We start from the raw sequence: 25580 nt of genomic DNA, 5'->3' as shown, positions 1-25580 counted from the left end.
TGTCCTTTCCTGATTTATTTTATTCACACTTATCACTACCTGATAAGCTATATGTTTTACTTATCCATTTTTTTTTTTATTGTTAGTCTTCCCTATAGTAGAATGCAAGCTCCACAAGGACTATGATTTTGGACTGTCTTGTTCAGTGATCTCTCCTCAGCTCTTAGAACCATGCGGCACAGAGGTGCTCAATAAATATTCAACCAAAAATGTTACTGCTGTCCTTATTGTCGCAAGGACTCTAGTAAAAATGATTTTAGGTTGCTTCTATGTTCCTGGGGGGAAAATTTAATGATGAGACTTTGTTGATGCACTTTGCTCAAAACACTAGAGGAAAAAAGGCACTCCATCAGGAGATGCCAAGAAACCTCATTAGCATTGTCACAGTGTAAGATTGCTTGTTTCTAGGTTTGTTTTGTTTTAATCCATAAGTGGCTTCAAGTATCTCAATTTTTTAAAAAAGTATTAGTATAATACAATTTAGAATTATTCATATAAAAATAAGCTTTTATTCTCTTATTAATAATATTTTATGGAGCATAATAATAAATTAAATATTTCTGGAATCAAGATTTTAAGAGTTCATGATACAGAAATCTAGGTCAGAAAGAAGATCATGACCTCTTGTATTATTTATATTCTTATAACTGCTGTTTTTATTATTAATAATGACTCCCATTTATTGCCTACTTTTCCTATATTACCTGACGCTGCATAATAATCTAATTTAATTGCACACATATCATTTAATGTTCACATTATTCTTGTAGGCGAGGCACTATATGTTATTCCCATTTCACACAGAGACAGTTGAGATTTGAGAAAGTGAAGTCAAGCAGAATTCTGAGATTCTGAGGTTACCAATATTCTTGGCAATGAGGTCAGGCAATCTTTGAATTCTTTACCACCCCTGTCTACATCGTTTCTAACATGTTAGCACCAAGATTCCTTCCCTCAATCCTCGCCTCACGTCACCATAATCAGAGGGGATCTGTGGCTCTTTAAATTTAGGACAATTATTTGGGAGAATTCTTAAATCCTTATTTCAAACTTATTACTCACAAAATCTTAATTAAATTGCCCAACTTTACTCACTCCCTTTTCCTAAGCAGTAAGAAAGATATGAATTTATCCCTGTTATTGTTTTTCAGAGAGGTAGAGGAAATAGACATGAACTCTTGGTGTTGCGACAATGAACTCAGACACTGTGATGTCTTATTTTTCTCAACCATCAGCCTGTTTGTCCCTTTGTTTGTCTTTTTTGTGTCCCCTGCCATTTAAATAATGCTTGCAGAAGAAGGAGCCCACAATTAAGAAGACTGAATTAAAACAGTATAAAATGACAGGACATTTGAGCAAACATACCACATGCCTACCATGCTCTAGTATAAGCTCTCTTGGTAGTTTTCTCTTTAATCCATTTCTACTGTTAGATGAAATTTGCCAGACTCAATGTCAACACCAGCTCCGACTTCCTTCTTAACATGTACTCGGGGTTAAGTGTGTAGCGCTCTAATCCAAAGGAAAATTACTTATTTTAAAAGCAGTAAAAACACAGCATTCCTCTGGCACAGGATGAAGACCAACTCAGCTCTTCAGTCCTAGATCGTTATCTATTGTTCTCCAAACAGTAAACCACTCTTTCACAGTGAGAGGCTGTGGGTTGCAGTCCTGTCTGAATCCTGGGCTCCTCCTGAATAGGAAGTAAAGGGCTCTGACCTAGAAAGTGGAGGTAATGTAAAAAAAAAGGGGGGGGGGTTGGTTGGGGGAGATAGGTAGGATAAAAACAGGCTTTATGTAATTTTACACTCTTGTAATCTCCTGCAGGTTCTGAGCAGGGTAAAATGGGGTCTCAGAAATGTGGAGGCTGCCTAAGTGGTCTGCTGATTCCGCTTGCGCTTTGGAGTATAATTGTGAATATACTATTGTATTTCCCAAATGGGCAAACTTCCTATGCATCAAGCAGTAAACTCACCAACTACGTGTGGTATTTTGAAGGAATCTGTTTCTCAGGTATCATGGTAAGTGTGATCTGGGAGACTGGGGATCACCAAAGGGGAAGTTTTTACTAAGAATTGCTTTGTTCCTACTAAAAGTTATCAATAATGGTAAAATTGTTCCACTAATCCTGGGTTTGGGATTTGAAAGATGGGTGGGGTGGGGAGGCAAGTAGTCCCTTGGGACTTGAAGAGCAGGTTTGTATTTTGGTTAGCTGTTCATTTTTGTAGCTTCGGCAGGACAGGAAATTGGTCTTAATAAAAGTTTGCGAGACTGGCCTATAGAAATATTGTGTCTTCATGAGCTCTGTGTGTCAACTTAAACCATTTAATCCCTAGTGGCACTGCTCTTTTCCAGAAAGACTTTCTACCTGCACTCACAATTTCTCTAGCTTGATACTAAGACAGCACAGAAAAGCAGAGGCTTGGAACTGCACACAAATTCGCATTCAGATCAAAGCTCTGCATTTGTGCCATGAGACCTTGAGCAAGTTACTCAGTGTCTTGTCTTCATTTGGAAAACGGGGATAATGACATTTACTTTTCGGGTAGTTGTAGGCATTTCATAAAATCTCATGTATGAAGTGCCCAGTACAGTGATTATTGTGATTATAAATACTTATCAAAGGATAGGCCATTTCATCATTAAATAGTGCGACATTACACCCCTAATAATGCAGAGTAATATTGAAAACTAAATCAAATTATGCACAGTAAGAACCCATGAGTGTTTTCCTGATGACTTTTCTTTTAAAAAAATTAATCATGTTGGCAACTCAGAGGAAAAGAGATTTTTCCTGGTAGTATCAATACTAAAAACAACACATTTTACACTGTAAGCTTACTATGCCACCAATAACTAAAAGCAAATCCATTATAACCTATCTCTACATCTTTGTGGGGCTTTAATTTTTATAATACTTGAATAGTTATGTTGGAAAACAGTTTTCATTTTGTACTATTTTGCATACTAGATTAGTAAACTTTAAAATATTAATACCCATTGCTATTAAAACTACTATATGATATGTACATAACAAATGGTGCAATGATTCTATAAATAAATGCCAACTTTTGGATGAATTTGAAATTATATATTAAGATTCATGAGACTGCTCTGTCTTCCAAGTCAGTAATCCTAAATCTGAGAATTCATTCTGAGGAAATAATCCAAAATAAGGAAAGAGATGTATACACAGATGTTTTTGGCAGCAGTATTTGTAATAGGACATAGTTAGAAGCATCCTAATATAGAAATAGCCAAGTAAACTGTGATACATTCATTTTATACGGTGAAGAAAAGTGTAATGATGAAGATCTAACAACAAGGAAAATGAACATTTTGTAAGTGAAAAAAGATATAACAAACTTGTGAATAAATTATGATTGCAACTATGTAAAATATACACAGCTGAGAAAACACTGGGGATACATACATGAAAACAAGTGAGGGTGGCAGAGCTATGGGTAACTTTTCTCCCTTTTTCTTGAGCCCTCTGTATTGAAATTATGTTTTACAACAAAAAAAGAAAATTTCTCTTTCAACACAGGCCCAGCTTGTGTTTCTCTTTTGGCATAGGACTCCAGAGCTTAGGTCTAGGTATTTCTGCCAATATTAAAATGAAGCTGGTTATCTTGTTTCCCTCCATATATCATTATAGTAAATGGAAGAGTTGCAAGGCATGATTGGGTTAAAATCTATTAAAATCTGTGATAACTAATGTGTTGAAAGGAGGGTAACATGAGACTTCTTTGTTATATTCATGCGAAATTTAAAACAGGGAAAGAACCTATTCTCTATATTTTATTGTCTAAGATTTTTTTTTGAAAAATATTATTGTTGCTGCATCAAATCCTTTTAAGAGAAAGGAGAGGAATATAGATAAATAATTAAGTTGATTGATAAATAAATAAAGACTGGAGGAGTTTGGAAACTGGAAATGTTGACCACAAACAGTAAAATAGCAATGAACTTAGCTTCAAGATCCAGTATGGGGAACAGTGGGAGTAAAAGATGTGTGGAGAATTTGCCAGAAGCAATTCATGCTCCATACCTGCCCCAACCATGAATTATAAAAATCAAGAAATTCATGTCTTTCCAGAACAAAATACAATGCTTTGCATAAGATACTAAAAAAAGGGGAAGTAGAATATATTGAATTCTCACAATTTGTTGGCTTGCTACAGACAAAACACTGGAAAATTTGTACCTGAGATGGCTTTAATGTATGGGGGAACTGACTTACTTTACTGCCTTAGCCAGTTTGGCTCAGTGGATAGAGCATCAGCCTGCAGACTGAAAGTTCCCAGATTTGATTCTGGTCAAGGACACATGCCTGTCAATGTTCTCTCTCATCATTGATGTTTCTATCTCTCTCTCCCTCTCCTTTCCTTCTAAAATCAATAAAAATGTATTTTAAAAAAAAGAACTATCTTTCCATATTCACCATGCATCTCACCTACAATCCCAGACAGCAATAAAAGGAGAGAGGCTTTGCAAACTGAAAATTTGTGAATGGCTTTCCTTTGTCTTTTACAACTGGGTCAATGAGAAATGCCAGGTGGTATTCCCATGTCCATACCATTTACTCCTCTTTAGTTGTTAGATTTTGATGACTGATTAACCATGATGATAATAGCTAACATTTATCAATTACTTACTATGAATTAAGTGCTATGTTCAAAGTTGTACATACATTATCGCATAATCTATATATATAAAAGCTCAATGCAGGAGCTGCCCCCTGGTGGTCAGTGAGATCCCACAGCCAACCTGCAGCCGGCCAACCTCCAGTGGTCCCTTCCCCCTGCCAGCCTGCCTCGTTTGGCCTCTATTGGCCCTGATCACCGGCCAGGCTTCATGCAATGGGCCTCTAGTACTCTAATAACATCATTTATAGGAAGGACTTATGAGTTTACAGTTAAGACAGTGGCAGATCTGGGATTTGAACCCAGATCTACCTGACCTAGAACCTATGCTCTGAATCACTGTGCTCAGATTATGAGTATGAATGTTCACTAGTACCTATTTCTGATCTTTTTTCTTTTCCCTATGGCAGATGCTCATGGTTGCAGTAGCTCTTCTTGTCCTAGAGAGTGACAACAACTGTCAATGTTGCCAGAGTGAAAACTGCAGCAAAAAATACACGGTAAGAGCAACAGTTTTGTGAAGATGGTTGAGTGGGCTTTAGCTTTCTTTCCTCTTACTCAGAAACACAAAACTATTAACATTATGGTACCCTCACCATGATCTTTTTAGTACAGAGCCCAAGAGTTTACTCCAAAAATAATCTTCCTTTTTTTTTACAGTTTTTCTTCACCTTTGTTCTGCTGATGTTCTTTCACAAATTCAGAATTTAAAGATACATGAGATTAGAAATAATACTATCTTTTCCAGTCTGGGTTTTTGTATAGTCTTATTTTTTCTTCTTAACAACTTTATTGAGGACCATTTACATATAATAAGTGGCATCCATTAAAAGAGTACAAATCCATGACTTTTGACAATGAATACACCCATGAAAGTGAAACGGTATTTTTAGACTGAAACCGGAATTCTTTGTCTACCAGAGTCAAAGAATGAATCCATGGACAGAAGATGGTATAGCAACAAGTACAGACTCCCACCTGGGGAGGGATAAAAGGTCCCACAGACTTCCTGTTTCCATGGTTTATAAAGGCTGCAGGGCCTGTGTCCTGATATCCCCTCTGATTGGTCAATATTCCCTTTCGAATTGGTTACTATAGTAACTCCTGAGGCCCTCCTCCCTCATTGTCCTCCTATTCCTTCTGGGCTTTCTTCTTCCTTTATTATGTAAATATAGACCTCTTGGCTACTCCCAGAAACCCTTATCTTACGTAGATGTAACTGTTGTCTCTCCCTTGTGTTATAAAGACTTAACCATGCCTGGCTTCCTTGTGTTATGGAAATGTACCTTCTCCCAATCTGTAGCCCTGTGTTTTTTCCATGGACCCCAATTCTAAAAATTCCCTAAACCTGCCTATATTCTCCTAAAATTCCTGTTTCAAATAGAACATTTCCATCACTCCAAAAGAATAATCTTTTATCTGCTTTTTGTCATTATAGATTGATTTATACTTTGTATCAACAGAACCATATAGTATTTGTCTTTTGTATCTGGCTTCTTTCATTCAGCATAATGATTTTTGGATACATCCATGTTGTTAAGTATAGGCAATGTACATTTCTAAATCAGAACTTTAAAAAAATTAAAATAGAATCAAGAGAGAATAATATGCCCCAATTTTCTAAGCCTGTGCCACATAGACATGAGTTGGGCTGCTACATTTCCACCATTATTCTTCTCCTCATCATCGTCATTGCTCATTCATATTTTCATAGCACTTTATAGTTCTTTTACATTTAGCCAGTGAAATAGATCATTCTTACTCCTATTTTATAGATGAGTCACCTGCAGCTCAAAGACATCATGTTGTTTATCAACTAGGAGGAGTTTTCCCAGAGGTTTGGTATGCATTCTTTGCAGCAAAGGCTCCACACCATAGCTGCACATTGCAATCATCTAAGCCAGGGGTGGGGAACATCCAGCCTGCAGGCCATATAAGACCCCCAAAATCATTTGGACTGGCCCTTCTAAGGCATAAGGGGTGAGTTAATTAAATGTTTGACCAAATATAGCAGGCTAATTTTAAGTTGAAAATTTTGTATGGCCCTCAAATGATGTTATAATATTCAAATGGCCCTTGGCAGAAAAAAGTTTCTCACCCCTGACCTAGGAGTTTGGAGTTGGAATCTCACCCCCAGAGTCCCTGACTTGGCTGGTCTGAGGTGCAACCAGATTTTAATGTGCAGCCAAGATGCTTCTTTAACAAATGCCTTTGGAAGACTAAATTAGTTGCTTAATTTAGCACTGTGCCCATGGCGAAGAATTGAAAAATTTTAATATTTGTCTGTGTGTGTGTGTGTGTGTGTGTGTGTGTGTGTGTGTGTGTTTTCTTAACCAAGTGACCCAGATATCCCCCAGTAGCTGCTGGTAGTATATTTGTGGGAAAGCTTTCAAAATTGCCTGGCAGTGGTCGGCAAACTGGGGCTCGTGAGCCACATGTGGCTCTTTGGCCCCTTGAGTGTGGCTCTTCCACAAAATACCGGCTCTTCCACAAAATACCGACTTCTGCTCATGGGCCACGAAGTTTCAATCACACTGCATGTACACACCCGCACATGGTATTTTGTGGAAGAGCCACACTCAAGGGGCCAAAGAGCCACATGTGGCTCGCGAGCCGCAGTTTGCCAACCACGGGCCTAGGGGAAGCAATGAATTTAGGTAAATTCAAGCTATGAAACTCAAGAAATTTCTAGAAAACAAATTTATATGCTAATAAAAATCAGTATGTTCAATTTGCCTGAACTCAGTATTAGCATCTCCAGCACAAATGTATGCTAGAGTCTAAAAAGGGTCTTATAACCAACACTGATGAAATGACTGCCATCTCAATGGGAAGACCAGAAGGAAGGGAGAGGGGATTCCCTGGGTCTCTGCTTGGCCCTTTCACGGTAGGCTCTAGAACAGAAGTCCAACTCACATGTCCCCAGGAGCTGAATATCTGATGGAAGCTAAAGAAGTGAGCCTGGTAGGCATCAGAGCAAACTTTCCATTTATGGAAGGAAGGGAGCTGCTACTCTAGTCCAGCCAATTATTACCATGACAAAATTGGTCAATAATTCTGTTTTAAATAAAAAGTAGAAATACGAATTTTTATCTAAAATCTCTCAACTGTAAATGTTGGCAATTCATTCTCATTCACATTAAATGAAGCCCCCCTCTGCAGGGCAAATTTGAGTCTGTACCAGTTTGTAAATTCTGAAGCTCCAGAATGGAAAATGAAATCATACAAGATTCACTTTTTAGGGAGAAAAGTTATTCTTGACCTTCTTTTTTTAAAAAATTTTGTTTTATTGCTTAAAGTATTACCAAGAGTAGTACATATCTCCTTTTTTCCCCCTTGACCTTCTTCCAGCCTCCCCTAACCCCCAGTGTCTTGTGTCCATTGGTTATGCTTATATGCATGCATACAAGTCCTGCAGTTGATTTCTTTGCCCCCTCCTCGCCCCCCACAACCCTCCCCGGCCTTCCTGCTATAGTTTGACAGTGTGCTCGATGCTGCTCTGCCTCTGTATCTATTTTTGTTCATCAGTTTATAATGGTCTTTATTATCCATAAATGAGTGAGATCATGTGGTATTTTTCTCTCATTGACTGGCTTATTTCACTTAGCATAATGCTCTCTAGTTCCATCCATGCTGCTGCAAATGGTAAGAATTCCTTCTTTTTTACAGCAGCATAGTATTCCATTGTGTAGATGTACCACAGTTTTCTAATCCATTCATCTGTTGAAGGGCACTTAGGCTGTTTCCAAATCTTAGCTATGGTAAATTGTGCTGCCATGAACATAGGGATGCATATATCCTTTCTGATTGTGTTACTGTTGCTTGGGTATATTCCTAGAAGTGGGATCACTGGGTCGAATGGGAGTTCCATTTTTAACTTTTTGAGGAAACTCCATACTGTCTTCCATAGTGGCTGCACCAGTCTGCATTCCCACCAGCAGTGAAGGAGGGTTCCTTTTTCTCCTCATCCTTTCCAGCACTTGTCTTTTGTTGATTTGTTGTGTTGTAATGTACCCCGCGAATCACAGAAGGATGCCTCAAGAAGTCGAATTAAAGAGTCACATTTATTGCAATCCGGGACTATGAGGGGCCATTTTGCTTTCCCAAATCTCATAGTGATAAGATGGTGGCAAAGCCAGACTTATATAGGCAAAGATAACAAAGGTATTGATTACATCTCAAGGTTTGGAATGAGGAGCCTGGTTTGCAAAAAAGCAGTTTACAGAAGCAGAAGCAGCATGTTATCTAAATATATAGTTTTGGGTCTCTGGATCACTGAATTGACAGAAACACATTCACATTATCTAGAGCCCTCGGGTCTAGAATGAGGAACTTGGGTTAAACTTAGGCATGTTATCTAAATTACAGTTTTGGGTCTCCGGAACACTGAGTCAACAGGGACACGTTAACTGGAACCCTCTGACCTTGGGATAACTGTGCTGTCCTTCCCAGGTAGAGGAAAATGTGCTTTCTAAGACCAGTATGACCACTACAAATGGGATATTCACATAATCAATAGGGTATTTAATCTAATGGGATGATTTATATAATTCAGAAAATCAAAATAACTTTTCTATTGTTAAACAAAGCAAATAAGTACAGAAGCCAAACAGCAGGGCTAAAGTTAAACTATAGTTTCTGCCTGAGATGATTGCTACCATACTTCAGTTGATAGCCATTCTGACAGGTGTGAGATGATACCTCATTGTTGTTTTGATTTGCATCTCTTGGATGATTAGTGACTTTGAGCATGTTTTCATATGTCTCTTGGCTTTCTGAATGTCCTCTTTTAAAAAGTGTCTATTTAGGTCCTTTGCCCATTTTTTGATTGGATTGTTTATCTTCCTTTTGTTAATTTGTATGAGTTCCCTATAAATGTTGGAGATTAAACTCTTATCAGTGATAACATTGGTAAATATGTTCTCTCATGCAGTGGGCTTTCTTGTTGTTTTGTTGATGGTTTCTTTTGCAGTGCAGAAGCTTTTTATTTTGATATAGTCCCATTTGTTTATTTTCTCTTTAGTTTCCAATGCCCTAGGAGCTGTATCGGTGAAGAAATTGCTTTGGCATATGTCTAAGATTTTGTTGCCTTTGGATTCCTCTAGCATTCTTATGGTTTCCCATCTTACATTTAAGTCCTTTATCCATTTTGAGTTTATTTTTGTGTATGGTGTAACTTGGTGGCCTAGTTTCATTTTTTTGCATGTATCTGTCCAATTTTCCCAACACCATTTATTGAAGAGACTGTCTTGACTCCATTGTATGTTCTTGCCTCCTTTTGTCAAATATTAATTGAGCATATTGGTTCCGGTCAATTTCTGGGCTCTCTATTCAATTCCATTGATCTATATGTCTGTTCTTGTGCCAGTACCAGGCAGTTTTGAGAACAGTGGCTTTGTAATACAGCTTGATATCTGGTATTGAGATCCCACCTACTTTGTTCTTCTTTCTAAGGATTGCTGCAGCTATTCGGGGTCTTTTTTTATTCCAGATGAATTTTGGGAGAGTTCGTTCTAGGTCTGGAAAATATGTCGTTGGTATTTTAATAAGGAGTGCATTGAATTTATACATTGCTTTGGATAGTATGGATATTTTAATGATATTTATTCTACCAATCCAAAAACATGGTATATTCTTCCATCTGTTTATGTCTTCCTCTATCTCTTTTTTCAACATCCTATAGTTTTCTGAGTAGAGGTCTTTTACCTCTTTAGTTAAGTTTATTCCTAGATATCTTAATTTTTTTGGTGTGATGGTAAATGTGATTGCTTTTTTAGTCTCTCTTTCTGTAAGTTCACTATTGTTGTAAAGAAATGCCATATATTTCTCGGCATTAATTTTGTATCCTGCTACATTGCCAAATTCATTTATTAAGTCTAATAATTTTTTGATGGAGTCTTTAGGGTTTATTATGTACAATATCATGTCATCTGCAAATAAGGACTGTTTTACTCTTCTTTTCCAATTTGGATGTCTTTTATTTCTTCTTTTGTCTAATCGCAATGGCTAATACTTCCAGTACTATGTGGAACAGGAGTGGTGAGAGGGGGCATCCCTGTCTTGCTCCTGTTCTTAGGGGAAATGGTTTGAGTTTTTGGCCATTGAGTATGATGTTGGCTGTAGGTTTGTCATATATGGCTTTTATTATGTTGAGGTATGATCCCTCAATTCCCACCTTGCTGAGAGTTTTTATCAAAAATGGGTGTTGGATTTTGTCAAATGCCTTTTCTGCATCAATTTATTTGACTATGTGATTTTTATCTCTCAATTTGTTTATGTGATGTATCACGTTTATTGATTTGCAGATATTGCACCATCCTTGCATCCCTGGGATAAATTCTCCTTGGTCATAGTATATGATCTTTTTGATATACTGCTGGATCCAATTTGCTAAGATTTTGTTGAGGATTTTGGCATCTATATTCATGAGGGATATTGGCCTGTAATCTCTTTCATTGTGTTGTCTTTATCTGTTTTTGATATTAGGGTGATGCTGGCTGCATAAAATGAGTTTGGAAGTGTTCCTTCCTCTTGAATTTTTTGTAGTAGTCTGAGGAGAATAGGTTTAAGTTCTTCCTTGAATGTTTGGTAAAACTCCCCTGTGAAGCCGCCCAGTCCTGGGCTTTTGTTTGCTGGAAGCTTTTTGATGACCACTTCAATTTCTTCCATAGTTATTGGCCTATTGAGATTCTTAGATGCTTCCTGATTGAGTTTTGGAAGGTTGTATTTTTCTAGGAAAATGTCCAGTTCCTCCAGGTTGTCCAGTTTGTTGGAATAGAGTTGTTCATAGTATTTTTTAGCAATCCTTTGTATTTCTGTGGGGTCTGTTGTTATTTCTCCTCTTTCATTTTTGATTTTGTTTATTTGGATCCTCTCTCTTTGCTTCTTGGTGAGCCTGGCTAGAGGTTCATCAATCTTGTTTATCCTTTCAAAGAACCAGCTCTTGGTTTTGTTGATCTTTTGTACTGGTTTTTTTTTTTTTTTTTTTTTGGTCTCTATGTCGTTTATCTCCATTCTGATCTTTATTATTTCCTTCCTTCTGCTTACACTGGGATTTTCTTGTTGCTCTCTTTCTAACTCTTTGAGTTGTAAGGTTAGGGTATTTATTACCATTGTTTCTTGTTTTTTGCAGCAGGCTTGTAGAGTTATGACCTTCCCTCTCAAGACTGATTTCACTGTGTCCCATAGGTTTTGGATTGTTGTGTTTTCATTGTCTTTTGATGCCATGATGTTTTTTATTTCTTCTTTGATTTCACTCTCCTGCCTGGACCACAGACCTCACCTTATCCCAGGCAAAATCTGACCTTTCCGTGAGGGGGTGCAGAGCCACTCGGAATCCGAGTCCTCTCACCGTTTGGGGACTGGTGTTCCCGGGTTCGCAGCTGTTCCTTGGGTGCCATTTTTGTAGATTCCCAGGATTTTCAGGCTTCCAACAACATCCACTCTCCCCCTCAAGATGGCGTGGTCTCCTCATCAGAGTTGGTCGCTCCAGGAGGGATCCCAGAAGCAGTGGAGGCTGCCAGGTCAGGGGAACCCCACCCCCTACAGTCCCCTGGGGTATAGCTGTCCCTCAACTCACAAACAAACACTCCCCGTGCAAGCACACACTTTCCCTTCATTCTTTCACTCACACACTATCTTGCAGTTTGCCTTCCTGTCTACAGCCATTGTCCTTCTCCTGTCCTTGACCTTCTTAAGGGTCCGTGGCTGGGTCTGAAAAATTAAACTGATGGAAGACAGATTAACAAGAGAAAAGCATACACATTTTATTACATTTTTACATATACATGGTAGTTTTCACAGGAGAATAAAGTCCTGAGGAAGTAGTCAGAGCATCAGGCTTTGATACCTTTTAGATAAAGAAACAGATAAGTGAAGAATTAGCAAGACAAAAGGGCTTGGGCTAATGAATGGATAAGAAGTGACTGGGAAGACAAGGGTTCCTTTAGTAAGGTTTGATTATATATATTTCTCAGCCCAAATTCCCTGTCTCTGGTGATATGAATGCCTTTCTTCTTCCAGGTATAGGGAGGACACCTTTCATATGGGAGTTCTATGACCTGTTTCAGGGAAGAAAAGCAGGGGTGAGGGCTTCGGTCAGAGTACCTTCTGCTTCTGCCACTTTTTCATACCCCTTTAGCTTAAAATATTCTGGTTTTAAAGATGCCATATTTAGGGCTTAGCATTTCCTGAACCCCATCTGAAACTTCCCCCAAGAAGTCTCACAGTCCACAAACTGAATTAGATTGTCCCATAACCCATGGAAGCAGTATCTCAGTCTGGAGCATTTCTATGGAAAAGGAAAGTTAACGGTTATAACTAACTTAAGTCTAGAGGTTATTTAAAAAGATTTTTAGAGGTTGGGCTTCAAGCATCTTCAGATAGAATAGGGCAGGCAACGGTAACCTGACAGATTTTCCTGGTTTGTAGTTGGGTGTCCCTGGGGATGTTATCAGGTATTTTGGTAAACTTACAACAGGCATCAAGATTGTCTAAACATGAGTCATTGTGGTACTTTTTCTGAAGTTTATATTAAGTTGTCCAACTTTAGCTTTTAGGGCTTTGGAAAAGGCAGTTTTAGTTTTCAATGATTCCAACTCAGCGGGTGGGAGGAAATTTGGAACATTAATTTGAGGAGTTGTAGCCAGATATTGGAGACTCCAGTCCAGTTTACAGGTAGATAACCAAACCTCCAAAAAAGTGAGCAGAACCAGTATTGGATCTCACAAGGGTGTGTTATAGTTTCCTGCTAAAAAAATTTTTTAATCACCCCATTTCTATCAGAGATAATAAAAGTAAGACTAATTTCTTTGCACAATAAGTCTAGTCTCATTAAACTTGGCCTGGTTATTCATATAGGAGCAGCAAGAATAGTGATGATCATATAAGCTCTTTTAAAGTTTGCTTTGTTGAAAAAAATAAAATGAATAAATAAAGTTTGCTTTGTTGGAACTTTTCATTACTCAGGTTAGACTTTAAAAGCTTCTCAAGGCTAAGAAACCAAGCCAAGAACTTGCCACTAGACTTTGCCTACAATACCTATAGATTTAGGTTAATTTCTTTCTTCTTGAAGTCTCCAAAATATCCTAAGTTTCCTGGGCCCATCAGAAGTGACCTTTCTTACTCACCTGCTAAGGCTGCTGGGAACCCTGTAAGCAAGGTACCAGACTAGTTTTGCCAAGGGGCTTCATTTGGCTCCATAGAATCAACCTTAGTTTCTTAAAGCTGTCTTGTAATATCTGATTCTATACATATTCTTAAATATGACATTCCAGTCAAAGTATTGGTAATATATGCAATGTATCTTTTCAATTGTCTCCCTTATAAGGAAAACAGACTCTTTATTTAAAAAGTAAGTTTTTATTGATTTCAGAGAAAGGAACGGAAAGGGAAAGATAGAGAGAAACATCAATGATGAGAATCATCAAATCAGCTGCCTCTTGCATGTGTCCTGACCTGGAATCAGACCATGACCTCCTGTCTCATGGGTCAGCACTCAGCCACTGAGCCACACTAGCTGGGCAGGAGAACAGACTTATTGAACTTATGCAAATAGCTATATTGCCATGAAAATAAGAAAAATCACTAAGAATTTTCTAATTCTGGAAGAATAGAGTAGGAAGAAAAGCAATTGTTTTATCTTTGTTCACAAGGTATACTTTATCAAATTGCTGTAAGTCTTAGATAGCTTAAGAGAAGAAAGAAAAAAGTTTCCTTAAACCTGGAAAACAAAATATTAAGAATCCAGCAATTTTTTAAAGTCATAAAAATGAATCATCCTCATCAATTTATTCAGTACTATAATTAATTTTTGTACTATTTGATCTTGTGTTAGCAATTTTATGAATGCCTCAGTTTCTCCATTAGAGTTTTAGCAAATTTTTACCAGTTCAGATGTATATACTTCTTAGAGTTCTTTCCATGAATCTCCTTGAAGACAAGCACTTTTGCAAAAGCATCAGAACAAATAAGTAGCTGTCTGTAAATGGCAAAAGACTTAAAAGTGGCCAAATTAAAGATTTGATGAGAGTTTATTATAATTGACACAGAATTCTGGTTATTTTTGTGACATAGAATATTTTAAGTTAATAATTAGAATTAACTTAATAATAATTAGTTAATAATTAGATATTGCCCTAGCTGCTTTGTCTTAGTGGATAGAGCATCGACCTGCAGATTGAAAGGTCCTAGGTTCAATTCCAGTCAAGGGCATATGCCTGGGTTGCGGGCTTGATTCCCAGGAGGGGGGTGTGCAGGAGGCAGCCAATCAATGATTCACTCTCATCATTGATGTTTCTATCTCTCTCTCCCTCTCACTTCCTCTCTGAAATCAATAAATATATCTTTAAAAAAAAAGAATTATCACAGATATTATCAGTCCTTCAGGACAAAATTACTCTCTTTTTCTCTTAAAAAAACACATTTTCAGCCCAGCTGGTGTGGCTCAGTGGTTGAACGTTGACCCATGAACCAGAAGGTCATGGTTCAATTCCTAGTCAAGGCACAAGCAGGAGGCAGCTGATTGATGATTCTCCTTCTCCCTTCCTCTCCCTGAAATCAATAAAATCACTTAAAAAAAACCAACAACGATTTCATACCTCATATTTTTTGTATCAAAAACACATCCTAATTTTTTTGCATACAAAGTTGTTCCCTTATTATTCTATTAGCTTTAATTACATGTTAATTAGAATTTTTAAGCCTCAGAATCCTTAATTTCTAGTGAAAACTAGAGACTAAATAATTATGAACTGTTTTTATGAATATACATTTTACCATTTCTAGAAGTATACACTTTCTCAAAGTATAGTTTTCAAAATGGCACAGAATGTGTTATCATTAATTCCTCTGTAATAGGAAGTCAAAAGTAAATAAACTTATGTTCAGTAATTAATATCTCAGTATTTTATCTAATTTTGAAATGATCTAGATACTCAATGAATTACCATCATTTAATTGAACAGTAAAACTTTAAGGTTTCAAGTTACTAAAAAGATTTTGGAACCTATTTAAATAGACATATTTTATAAAACATAATGTTTGTTGAAAAGCTCATTTATTATAAACTTTCATCTCAGATTTATTAATTCACTCACTCATAACAATTGTGTTTAAATTACTAATGAAAATTTAATGAGACATTAGACAAGATTAGCCTTCATCATATGTCATTTCTCTTTCAACAAATTTTTTAACATATAGTTCATAAAATATATATACACATCCATATATAGACATCTTATCTAATAAAAATGGGATATGCAAATTGACCATCACACCGTAACAGTCAAGATGGCTGCACCCACAGCAGAGGCCAAGTTCCTGTAACGAGCCTTAATGAGCAATCAGCAAGGACCTGAGGCTGCATGGCACTGGGCCGGGGCAGGGGACCTGAGGCCGCACCCTCTGCCATGTGGGGCTTGACAGGAAACCTCAAGGTGCGTCCCCCACCCTGGCCCAGGTTGGGGGGATTCAGGCCACACCCCCTCCCTGGGCCGTGGGACCTGAAGCTGCGCCCCCCACCGGGCGGGGCTTGACAGGGGACCTCAGGCCATGCCCCCTGGCCTGGGCCAGGGGACCTCAAGGCACACCCCTCAGCCCAGGCCAGGGGACCTCAGGCCACCCCCCCACACCCTGGCTCCAAGCCAGGCAACCTAAACCGCACCCGGCAGGGCTTGACAGTGTTTGGGCCGGCTGGGTCTGGATCTAGCCCAATGAGTGTGGGGCTGGCTGGGTCTGGGTCTCGCGCAATTTCAAGGCACACGTGGGTGGGCAGGAACTTGACTCTGGTTCCCGTGGTGCACCCCAGACTCTGACAGGAGGAAGATTTTCATATACATCTTACTAATTTTCTTTCATCTCTGACACTTCTATTATAGAGAAAGGGAAAATAGCAATATTAAAATATTTCCTCTAATTAACTCCCTTTTAATGTGCATGAATTTTGTGCACCAGGTCACTGGTATACCTATATATTGAGAAGCCTCAAATATCATAGAGACAATGCAACTAAAAAGTTTAACATATAATTTGTCTCTTTTCCATGCTACCATACTCAACATGCATTAAGCAATTTATGTTTACGTATTTTTTGTTTTTAGATTGAATTTATAGTTTTATACTCTTAAACATCTAGTAGTGATAACAAAACTTTGACTAGTAAACTAAGTAGAAAAAATTATATATCTGCATTATATTTAATGCTGACAACTCTGAAGTTATGCTATGTTTTTTCTTAAAACCAGATGTTTACCAAAGATTATTCCAAACTACATGAACTTAAAAAACAAACCTGTGGGTAGATTCTATATTTCTGAGAATTTTAGGATTACTTAATTTATCTGTAAGTTCATTTATATCCAAACCAATTTGAATAAAAATCCTTTGAAACATTTTATAAGTTAATTTGATAGCACTACACAAAGGTAGAAAAAATATCACACATCCATAACATACTGTTAAAAAATACACTGAGGTCTTTAAAATTTTTAAAGTGTTTGAATAAATATCTATTTGAATTAGGCATTGCCAAACAGGAAGTTACACTCAACAGACAGGAGTTCAGGGAAAGACTTTTATAGAGAAAAGGCAAAAGCAAATAAGGACATTATTGGTTGGCTATAGCTTAAAACCTAGTTGGCTGTTTGTGATTGGTTGTTCTTTAATTTCACAATCCTGAGGCATTTACAGGTTTAGATTTGGTTTGCTTGCATAAGCTCCATGGCATTAAAGCCCTCTATTCTTAGGGCCTTCCATTTAATTAATTTAATAACACATATATCAATATAAATAAACATATAGACAGACACACAGAACTTATAGCTTCTTAAGAAATTTTAGTCATGTCAAGTACATTAATACAAACCTCCCTAGTATAAAAGAACAGATGGAGCAAGTTAAGGTTATCTGCTCAGATGGCTAAAGCATTTTAAGTTGGAAGGCAGCTATGCTCACCACTATACCACCAACGCCAACAACTAAAGCATTTTAAAAATATTTATGAAGAAGACTTAAAATTTGTATCTGCTCTTGGCAAGCAATCTTACGGAGGCTGTGGACTAGATTTTGGGCAAGGGAGCTTTCGTAGCAGTTTGGGGTTTTGTAAGCCTCTTTTCCCTTCTTTTTCCCTTCAATCTCACATGGTTGTGGGTAGTATCTTAGTGATCCCTTGGGATGCTTTCATTTCAAAGACATGGTAAGATTTACCTCTCCTAGGGACACAATCCTTAAGTGCAGAACACTTCTGTTTACAATGTCCTGATTTGTTATATCTGCAATAATTTGGAGATGAGTAGGGGATGTTTGGGTATTGTTAAGTGTAGGTGGAAGGATATAAAGGGCTGATACCCACCCACCCCCATCCAACTACATTATCTTCAATTTGATTCTTAAATCTTTTAACTAAGATAAAAGTAAAAAATTTCTATGATCTAGATTTAGAGCTGTGTGTCTCTGGAATGCTTTAATGTCACAGGACAAAGCCTTTAGCATGTTTGCTTTTCTTCTGAGTACATGGCTTCATTTCAGCTCAGGACAGAGACATTAAAAGAAGTTCTGTCAGGCTCTGAATATCAACCTCCAATTTGGCCAACTTCTGGACATAGAGCTCTTTTTAAAAAAATTGTTTCAAATATTTATATCAAAGATTTACCTATCAAGTGACTTAAAACCAAAAACCAATACTTAGCTGTGAATTCAAGAGTCATCCTCAAAGAAGGTAAAAAAGATGCAGCCCTCCTAAGATGCAGAACGGGTCCCAAAGATAGCCAAAAGAAAGACTTTCCTGAGAGCTAGCAACAGTCAGTAGGACACTAGTCACAAATTGGATGCAGCCCACATCTATGTACAAACATATATATTTTTTAAGAATATGTGTAATGTTACAGCATTTTATATTTTTATTTTTATTTTTTTAATAAATTTTATTGATTTTTTACAGAGAGGAAGGGAGAGGGATAGAGAGTAAGAAACATTGATGAGAGAGAAACATCGATCAGCTGCCTCCTGCACACCTCCTACTGGGGATGTGCCCGCAACCAAGGTACATGCCCTTGATGAGAATCGAACCTGGGACCTTTCAGTCTGCAGGCCGACTCTCTATCCACTAAGCCAAACAGGTTAAGGCTGTACACCCATATTTGAGGGCCCTCAGTCTAACAATTGGTTGCCTGAGTCACTTGCATGCACCAATAGACAGAAAGGCAAGCCAGATTCTCAGGACACAAAATAAGAGAGAAACAGGAAAGCAATAGCTATTCCTGGGAGGGAAAGCATCAATAACTATTGGGCACCACAAAACCAAATGTTTTTTTCAATTGCCAATGATTTTTTCCCCATTTTAAAATATATTTTTTATTGTTGCTATGCAGAAGCTTTTTATTTTGATGTAGTTCCATTTATTTGTTTTCTTCTTAGTTTCCTTTACCCTAGGAGCTGTATCTGTAAACAGATTGCTATGTGAGATGTCTGAGATTTTATTGCCTATGTTTTCCTCTAAGATTTTTATGGTTTCATGCCTTACATTTAAGGTTTTTATCCATTTTGAGTTTTTTTCTTGTGTATGGTGTAAATTGGTGATCTAGTTTCATTTTTTTTGCATGTATCTGTCCAATTTTCCCAACACCATTTATTGAAGAGACTGTCTTGACTGCATTGTATGCTCTTGCTTCCTTTGTCAAATATTAATTAACCGTAGTGGTGTGGGTCAGTTACTGGGATCTCTATTCTTATTCATTGGTCTATATGCCTGTTCTTGTGCGAGTAATAGGCTGTTTCAGTTATAATGGCTTTGTAGTATAGTAGTTTGATATCCTGTATTGTTATCCCTCTTACTTCATTCTTCTTTCCTAAGATTGCTGCAGCTATTTGGGTTTTTTTATGGTTCCATATAAATGTTTGGAGTATTTGTTCTTGTTCTGTGAAGTATGCCATTGGTATCTTAATAGGGATTGCATTGAACCTGTAGATTGCTTTGGGTAGCATAAACATTTTAATGATGTTAATTCTTCCAATCCATGAACATGATATACGCTTCCATTTGTTTGTATCTTCCTCTATTTCTTTTTTCAATGTCATATAGTTTTCCAGGTCTTTTACCTCCTTGGCTAAGTTTATTCCTAGGTATCTTTTTGTTGTTGTTGTTGCATGGTAAATGGGATTGCTTTATAAGTTTTTCTTTCTGAGAGTTCATTATAGGTGTATAAACATGCCATCTATTTCTGGATGTTCATTTTGTATGCTGCTACCTTGCCGAATTCATTTATTAAGTCTAGTAGTTTCCTGGTAGAGCCTTTAGGTTTTCTTTTCTTTCTTTCTTTTTTTTTTTAATCTTTAACCAAGGATATTTTTTCATTGATTTTGAGAGAGAGCAGAAGAGAGAGGGAAAGACAAAGAGAAATATTGATGTAAGAGAAACATTGATTGGTTGCCTCTTGCACGAGCCCTGACTAGGGCCCAGGCTGGGGAGGATCCTGAATGCGAGGTATGTGCCCTTGATCAGAATCGAACCCAAGACCCTTCGGTCCACAGGCCGACACTCTATCCACTGAGCCAAACCAGCTAGAGCTTTAGGTTTTCTATGTACAATATCATGTCATCTGCAAATAATGAGAGTTTTACTTCTTCCTTTCCAAATTTAATGCCTTTTATCTTTTCTTGTGTGATTGCTGTGGCTAGGACTGCCAGTATTATGTTGAATCAGAGTGGTGAAAGCTGGAATCCTGTCTTGTTCTTGTTCTTAAGGGAAACGCTTTTAGTTTTTGCCCATTTAGTATTATGCTGGCTGTAGTTTTGTCATATATGGCCTTTATTATGTTCAGGTATGATCCCTCTATTCCCACTTTACTGTGAGTTGTTATTAAAAAACGGTGTTGGATTTTGTCCAATGTTTTCTCTGCATTTATTGATATGATCATGTAGTTTTTATCTTTCAATTTGTTTATGTGATGTATCACATTTACTGATTTGTGAATATCGTACCAGCCTTGAATCCCTGCAATAAAACCCACTGGATCATGGTGTATGGTCTTTTTAATAAATTGCTGGATCCAATTTGCTAATATTTTGTTGAAGATGTTAGCATCTGTGTTCATCAGGTGTATTGGCCTGCAATTTTCTTTGTTTGTAGTGTCTTTATCTGGTTTTCGAATTAGGATAATGCTGGCTTCGTAAAAGGAGCTTAGAAGTGAGTGTTCCTTCCTTTTGAATTTTGAAGAATAGCTTGAGGAGGATGGGTATTAGTTCTTTGAATGTTTGGTAAAATTCACCTATAAATCCATCCAGTCCAGGGTATTTGTTTGCTGGAAGTTTTTTAATTTTTGTTTCAATTTTATTAGTTGTTATTGGCCTACTCAGGTTTTCTGATTCTTCCTGATTGAGTTTTGGAACATTGTATGTAACTAGGAATTTGTCCATTTCACCCAGGTTGTCCAGTTTGTTGGCATATAGTTGTTCATAGTATTTGCTTACAATCCTTTGTATTTCTCTGGTGTCCATTGTTATATCACCTCTTTTACTTTTGATTTTATTTATTTGGTTCCTCCCTCCTTGTTTCTTGATGAGTCTGGCTAATGGTTCATCAATCATGTTTATGAAAAAAACAGCTCTTGGATTTATTGATCTTTGATACTGGTTGTTGTTTTTTCTCTATGTCATTTATTTCTTCTCTGACCTTTGTGATTTCCTTCCTCCTACTTCCTCTGGGCTCTTTTTGCTGTTCTCTTTCTAATTCATTTAGTTGTAGGGTTAGATAGTTTATTAGTTCTTTTTCTTGTTTCTTGAGGTAGGCTTGTAATGCTATGCTTCCAAAGGGGGAAGAGGCGAAGACAGCGGACATCAGCCCAGAATCCAGCCCTTCCTCCTGGAGGCAGCAGGCTCTCAGCCCAGAACCCCAGCCAGAATCAGAAGAGCCTGAGGGAGGCTTCAGGAAGCTCTACACAGAGCTGCACATTGAGAATGAGAGACTTCGTGAGGCCCTGACCTAGACCACGCTATGGCTGGCGCAGCTCAAAGCGGAGCTGGAGCGCACCACGCAGAGGCAGGAGCACTTTGCAGAGAGGCCAGCCATCCTGGTGCTAAAGAGATTTGAGTGCAGGGCCCTGGAGTGCAAGGCTGCTGACCTGGAAGAGGAGCTGAAGGGCCTGTCCAACCTCCGGACTAACAACCAACGCCTCAAGGACGAGAATGCGGCCCTGATCCACGTCATCAGCAAACTGTCCAAATGACCCCAGAGGATTTGCCCCTGCACCCGCATTTATACAGCTGCTTCTGCCACACGCACCACTTCCCCTGTGTGAACATGAGTGACAGGGCTGCCAGGGAGTCTCTGAGAAGCCATAACCTCCCCTTTGGACCTCCAGGCTGGGAGGAGAGGACAGAGCCCCCAGGAGCCAAGGGGGCCATCTGAGACCATGGAGACAGGAGGCTGAGCCAGGTAGGGGGACCAGGGCTGCAGGCAAGGCCAGGAAGGAACCAAGGACCAGGAAGTGCCAGGACCAGTACCCAGGACCAGAGTGGCCACAGGGAGGTCCTCTCTCACATGTGCTGCCACCAGTCGCCCCTCCTGCCAAGCAGGGATCCAAGAATGTGCCAAGCATCCTGCCAGCCTGGGCCAGGTGGGCCTGTATATAGGGTCTGTGTGCAATAGGGAGGGATGTCTTCTATTTTTTGCTTCCCCCTCCCAGACGCTGTCCTGGTCAGGGGGAGAAGGTATTTTTGAGACATAGCACAGGCACCTCAGATAAAAGTCATGAAGTTGCCAAAAAAAAAAAAAAAGAGCGGGGCCAACTGGCCAAATGTCCCCTCCCTTCCCCCCAGCCAGCCCCGCCCCCAATCAACCTGCCCTGCCACAATAGGCCCGCAGCACCCCCCTCGGCCAGCCTGCCCCTGATCGCACCCCCCACCCCAATCAGAGGCAGGGCTGGCCAGCCAACCATCCATGTCCCCTCCCCCAGGCCACTGTCCCCTGATCAGCATGCCCCACCCCATTAGGGGGGCATGGCCAGCTGGCCCACTGCCCACAGCCCCTCCCCATGGTCAGACCGGTACCCAATTGGGGACGGGGCCCACCGGATAATCACCTGCGAATCCTTCCCCCAGCCGGCCCGGCCATGATCAGGCCGGATTGGGGCAGGCCGGCCAGCCAACCTCCCAACTTCTGCTCCTCCTGACAGGCCCAACCCCAATCAGCCCCAATTGGGCCCCGGCCGACCGGACCCCACCCATGCATGTATTCATGAACTGGGCCTCTAGTTGTTTAATAATATGCTATTTAGCCTCCATGTATTTGAGTGTTTTTGAGTTTTTTTATTGTAGTTGATCTATAACTTCATGCCATTGTGATCTGAGAAGATGCCTGGTATTATATCAATCTTCCTGAATTTGTATAGGCTTGTTTTGTGCCCTAACATGTGGTCTATCTTTGAGAATGTTCTATGTGCATTTGAGAAGAATATATATTCTGTTGCTTTGGGGTGAAATATTCTGTAAATATCAGATACATCTTATTTAGTATGTCATTTAAGGCCTCTGTTTCCTTGTTAATTTTTTGTCTGGAAGATCTATCCAGTGATGTCAGTGGAGTGTAGAAGTCCCCTACTATGACTGTACTAGAGGCCCAATGCATGAAATTCATGCATGGGGGGGCAGGGGGGGTTTGTCCCTCAGCCCAGCCTGCAACCTCTCCAATATGCGACCCCTCAGGGGATGTCCAGACCCCTCAGTAAATGTCCACAGGGATCAGGCCTAAACTGGCAGTTGGACATCCCTCTCACAATCTGGGACTGCTGGCTCCCAACTGCTCACCTGCTTGCCTGCCTGATTGCCCCTAACCACTTCTGCCTGCCAGCCTGGCCACCCCCTAACCACTCTCCTGACAGCCTGACCGATGTCTAACTGCTCCCCTGCCAGCCCAATCTCCCCCAACTTCCCTCCCCGCCAGCCATCTTGTGGCTGTGGGCACTGCCATCTTTGAGGGCGTGGCAGTCAATTAGCATATTCCCTCCTTATTGGCTGTGGGTGCCACCATCTTTGAGGGCAGGGCAGTCAATTAGCATATTCCCTCCTTATTGGCTGTGTGCCGCAGTTCTTTTTCCAGCATCTAGAAGGGTTCAGCAATCTGGAGAAAGGCTGCATGTAACTTAATAAAGAGTCCAGAGACGAAACATAATTTTGAAAGGCATTTGGGGGTCAGAGGAGCCTAGCTAAAAGGAACTAAGATCTTTTTGTCTCAGGACCCTTTGCTTTTGATTAACACAAATTGTCCTAAGGCAAGGTAGATATACACTTCAAAGGGTAAGGTTTCCGTATACACAAGCATTGTCAGATGGGGGAATTTGCCTATGGCTATTCAGGTGTTTGGCCAGTAGGAGGCAATAACATGTAGATTAAGATGCCCTGAGCTGTCTGGCAGCAAGCAATAATCCCTTTTCAGGTTTGGGGAAATGCCTTTAGCCATTCCCAACAGGTGATAACATATGTGACTCAGCCTTTGTTGAGTCCCCAAGTTCCATCAACATTTTGATGAAACTCTTGCAATTATGACATGCTGGAATTGGCTTCTGGCAGCTGTGGGCTCTGCCATCTTTGCAATGGCATGAAGGTCAATTAGCATATTCCCTCTTTATTAGATAAGATTGCTGTCAATCTCTCCCTTAAAGTCATCAAGAGTTTTTTATGTACTTGGGTGCTCCTATATTGGGTGCATATATGTTTAAAAGGTTTATATTTTCTTGTTGAATCATTCCTGTTAGTATTATGAAGTGTCCTTCTTTGTCTCTTGTTATGGCCTTGGTTTTGAAGTCTAAATGAGTATTGCTACTCCAGCTTTTTTTCCCTTTCCATTTGCATGGAATATATTTTCCACCCCTTCACTCTCAGTCTGTCTGTATCTTTTGTTCTGAGATGGGTCACTTGTAGATAGTATATGTATGGGTCATATTTTCTTATCCATTCAGTCACCCTATGTCTTTTGACTGGAGCATTTAATCCATTTACATTTAAGGTTACTATTGATAGGTATTTATTTATTACCATTTTAATTTTCTTTATGCCTATAATCCCCTCTTTCTCCCTTACTTCTACTTACTAAAACAGTCCCTTTAACATTTCTTGCATTGCTGATTTAGTGATAATGTACTCCTTTAACCATTTTTTGGTCTGGAAAGCTTTACATTTCACCTTTAATTTTAAATGATAGCCTCACTGGATATAGTAGTCTTAGATTTAGGCCCTTGCTTTTCATCATTTTCTTCATGCCACTCCCTTCTGTCCTGAAGTGTTCCTATTAAGAAGTCAGTTGACATTCTAATGGGAACTCCTTTGTAGGTAAATTTCTCTCACTCTTTTGCTACCTTTAAGATTCTTTCTTTGTCTTTAACATTTTCCATTTTAATTATGATGTTTCTAGGTGTGGGTCTCTTTGGGTTCATCTTTATTGGGACTCTCTATGCCTCCTGAACTTGTGTTACATTTTCCTTCAACAGGTTGGGGAATTTTTCTTTCATATTTCCTTTAACATGCTCTCTGTTTCTTGCTTACCCTCTTCCCCTTCTGGTATTATTATAATGCAAATGTTGTTATGTTTCATGTTGACCCAGAGATTCCTTAAGCTCTCTTCCTGCCTTTTAATTCTCTTTTCTATTTGCTGCTCTAATTGGGTACTTATTTCTACCTTTTCTTCCAAATCACTGATTTGGTCCTCTGCTTCATCAAATCTACATTTATTCCCTGCCATTGTGTTCTTCATGTCAGATACATCCTTCTTCATTGCTGTCTGGTTCTTGTTCATGGCCTCTATTTCCCTTTTCATGTTGTTGTTATTTGTATTAAGTTCCTTGAGCATTTTTATAACCATTGCTTTGAACTCTATGTCTGATAGGTTGCTTGCCTCCATCTCATTTAGTTCTTTTTCTGGAGATTCGTTCTTTTCTCTCATTT

The 25580-nt window shown here is 39.0% G+C and overlaps 1 protein-coding gene across 2 annotated transcripts in view; it reads left to right on the top strand.

Annotated features, from left to right (window-relative positions):
* Positions 1-1624: 1624 nt before the first annotated feature.
* TM4SF18 (transmembrane 4 L six family member 18) overlaps positions 1625-25580 on the top strand; it is a 36554-nt gene continuing 12598 nt past the window's right edge. For both annotated transcript variants that reach the window (XM_036352466.1, XM_036352465.1), the window contains exons 1-3: positions 1625-1732; positions 1828-2021; positions 5057-5146. In XM_036352466.1, coding sequence (XP_036208359.1) covers positions 1845-2021; positions 5057-5146 — 267 coding nt within the window. In that variant the 5' untranslated portion in view covers positions 1625-1732; positions 1828-1844. The remainder of the gene's footprint in view (positions 1733-1827; positions 2022-5056; positions 5147-25580) is intronic.

Source organism: Myotis myotis, unplaced genomic scaffold (assembly GCF_014108235.1).
Source record: "Myotis myotis isolate mMyoMyo1 unplaced genomic scaffold, mMyoMyo1.p scaffold_m19_p_2, whole genome shotgun sequence".
Classification (NCBI taxonomy): Eukaryota; Metazoa; Chordata; class Mammalia; order Chiroptera; family Vespertilionidae; genus Myotis; species Myotis myotis.
This window is presented reverse-complemented; position numbering and strand designations above follow the sequence as displayed.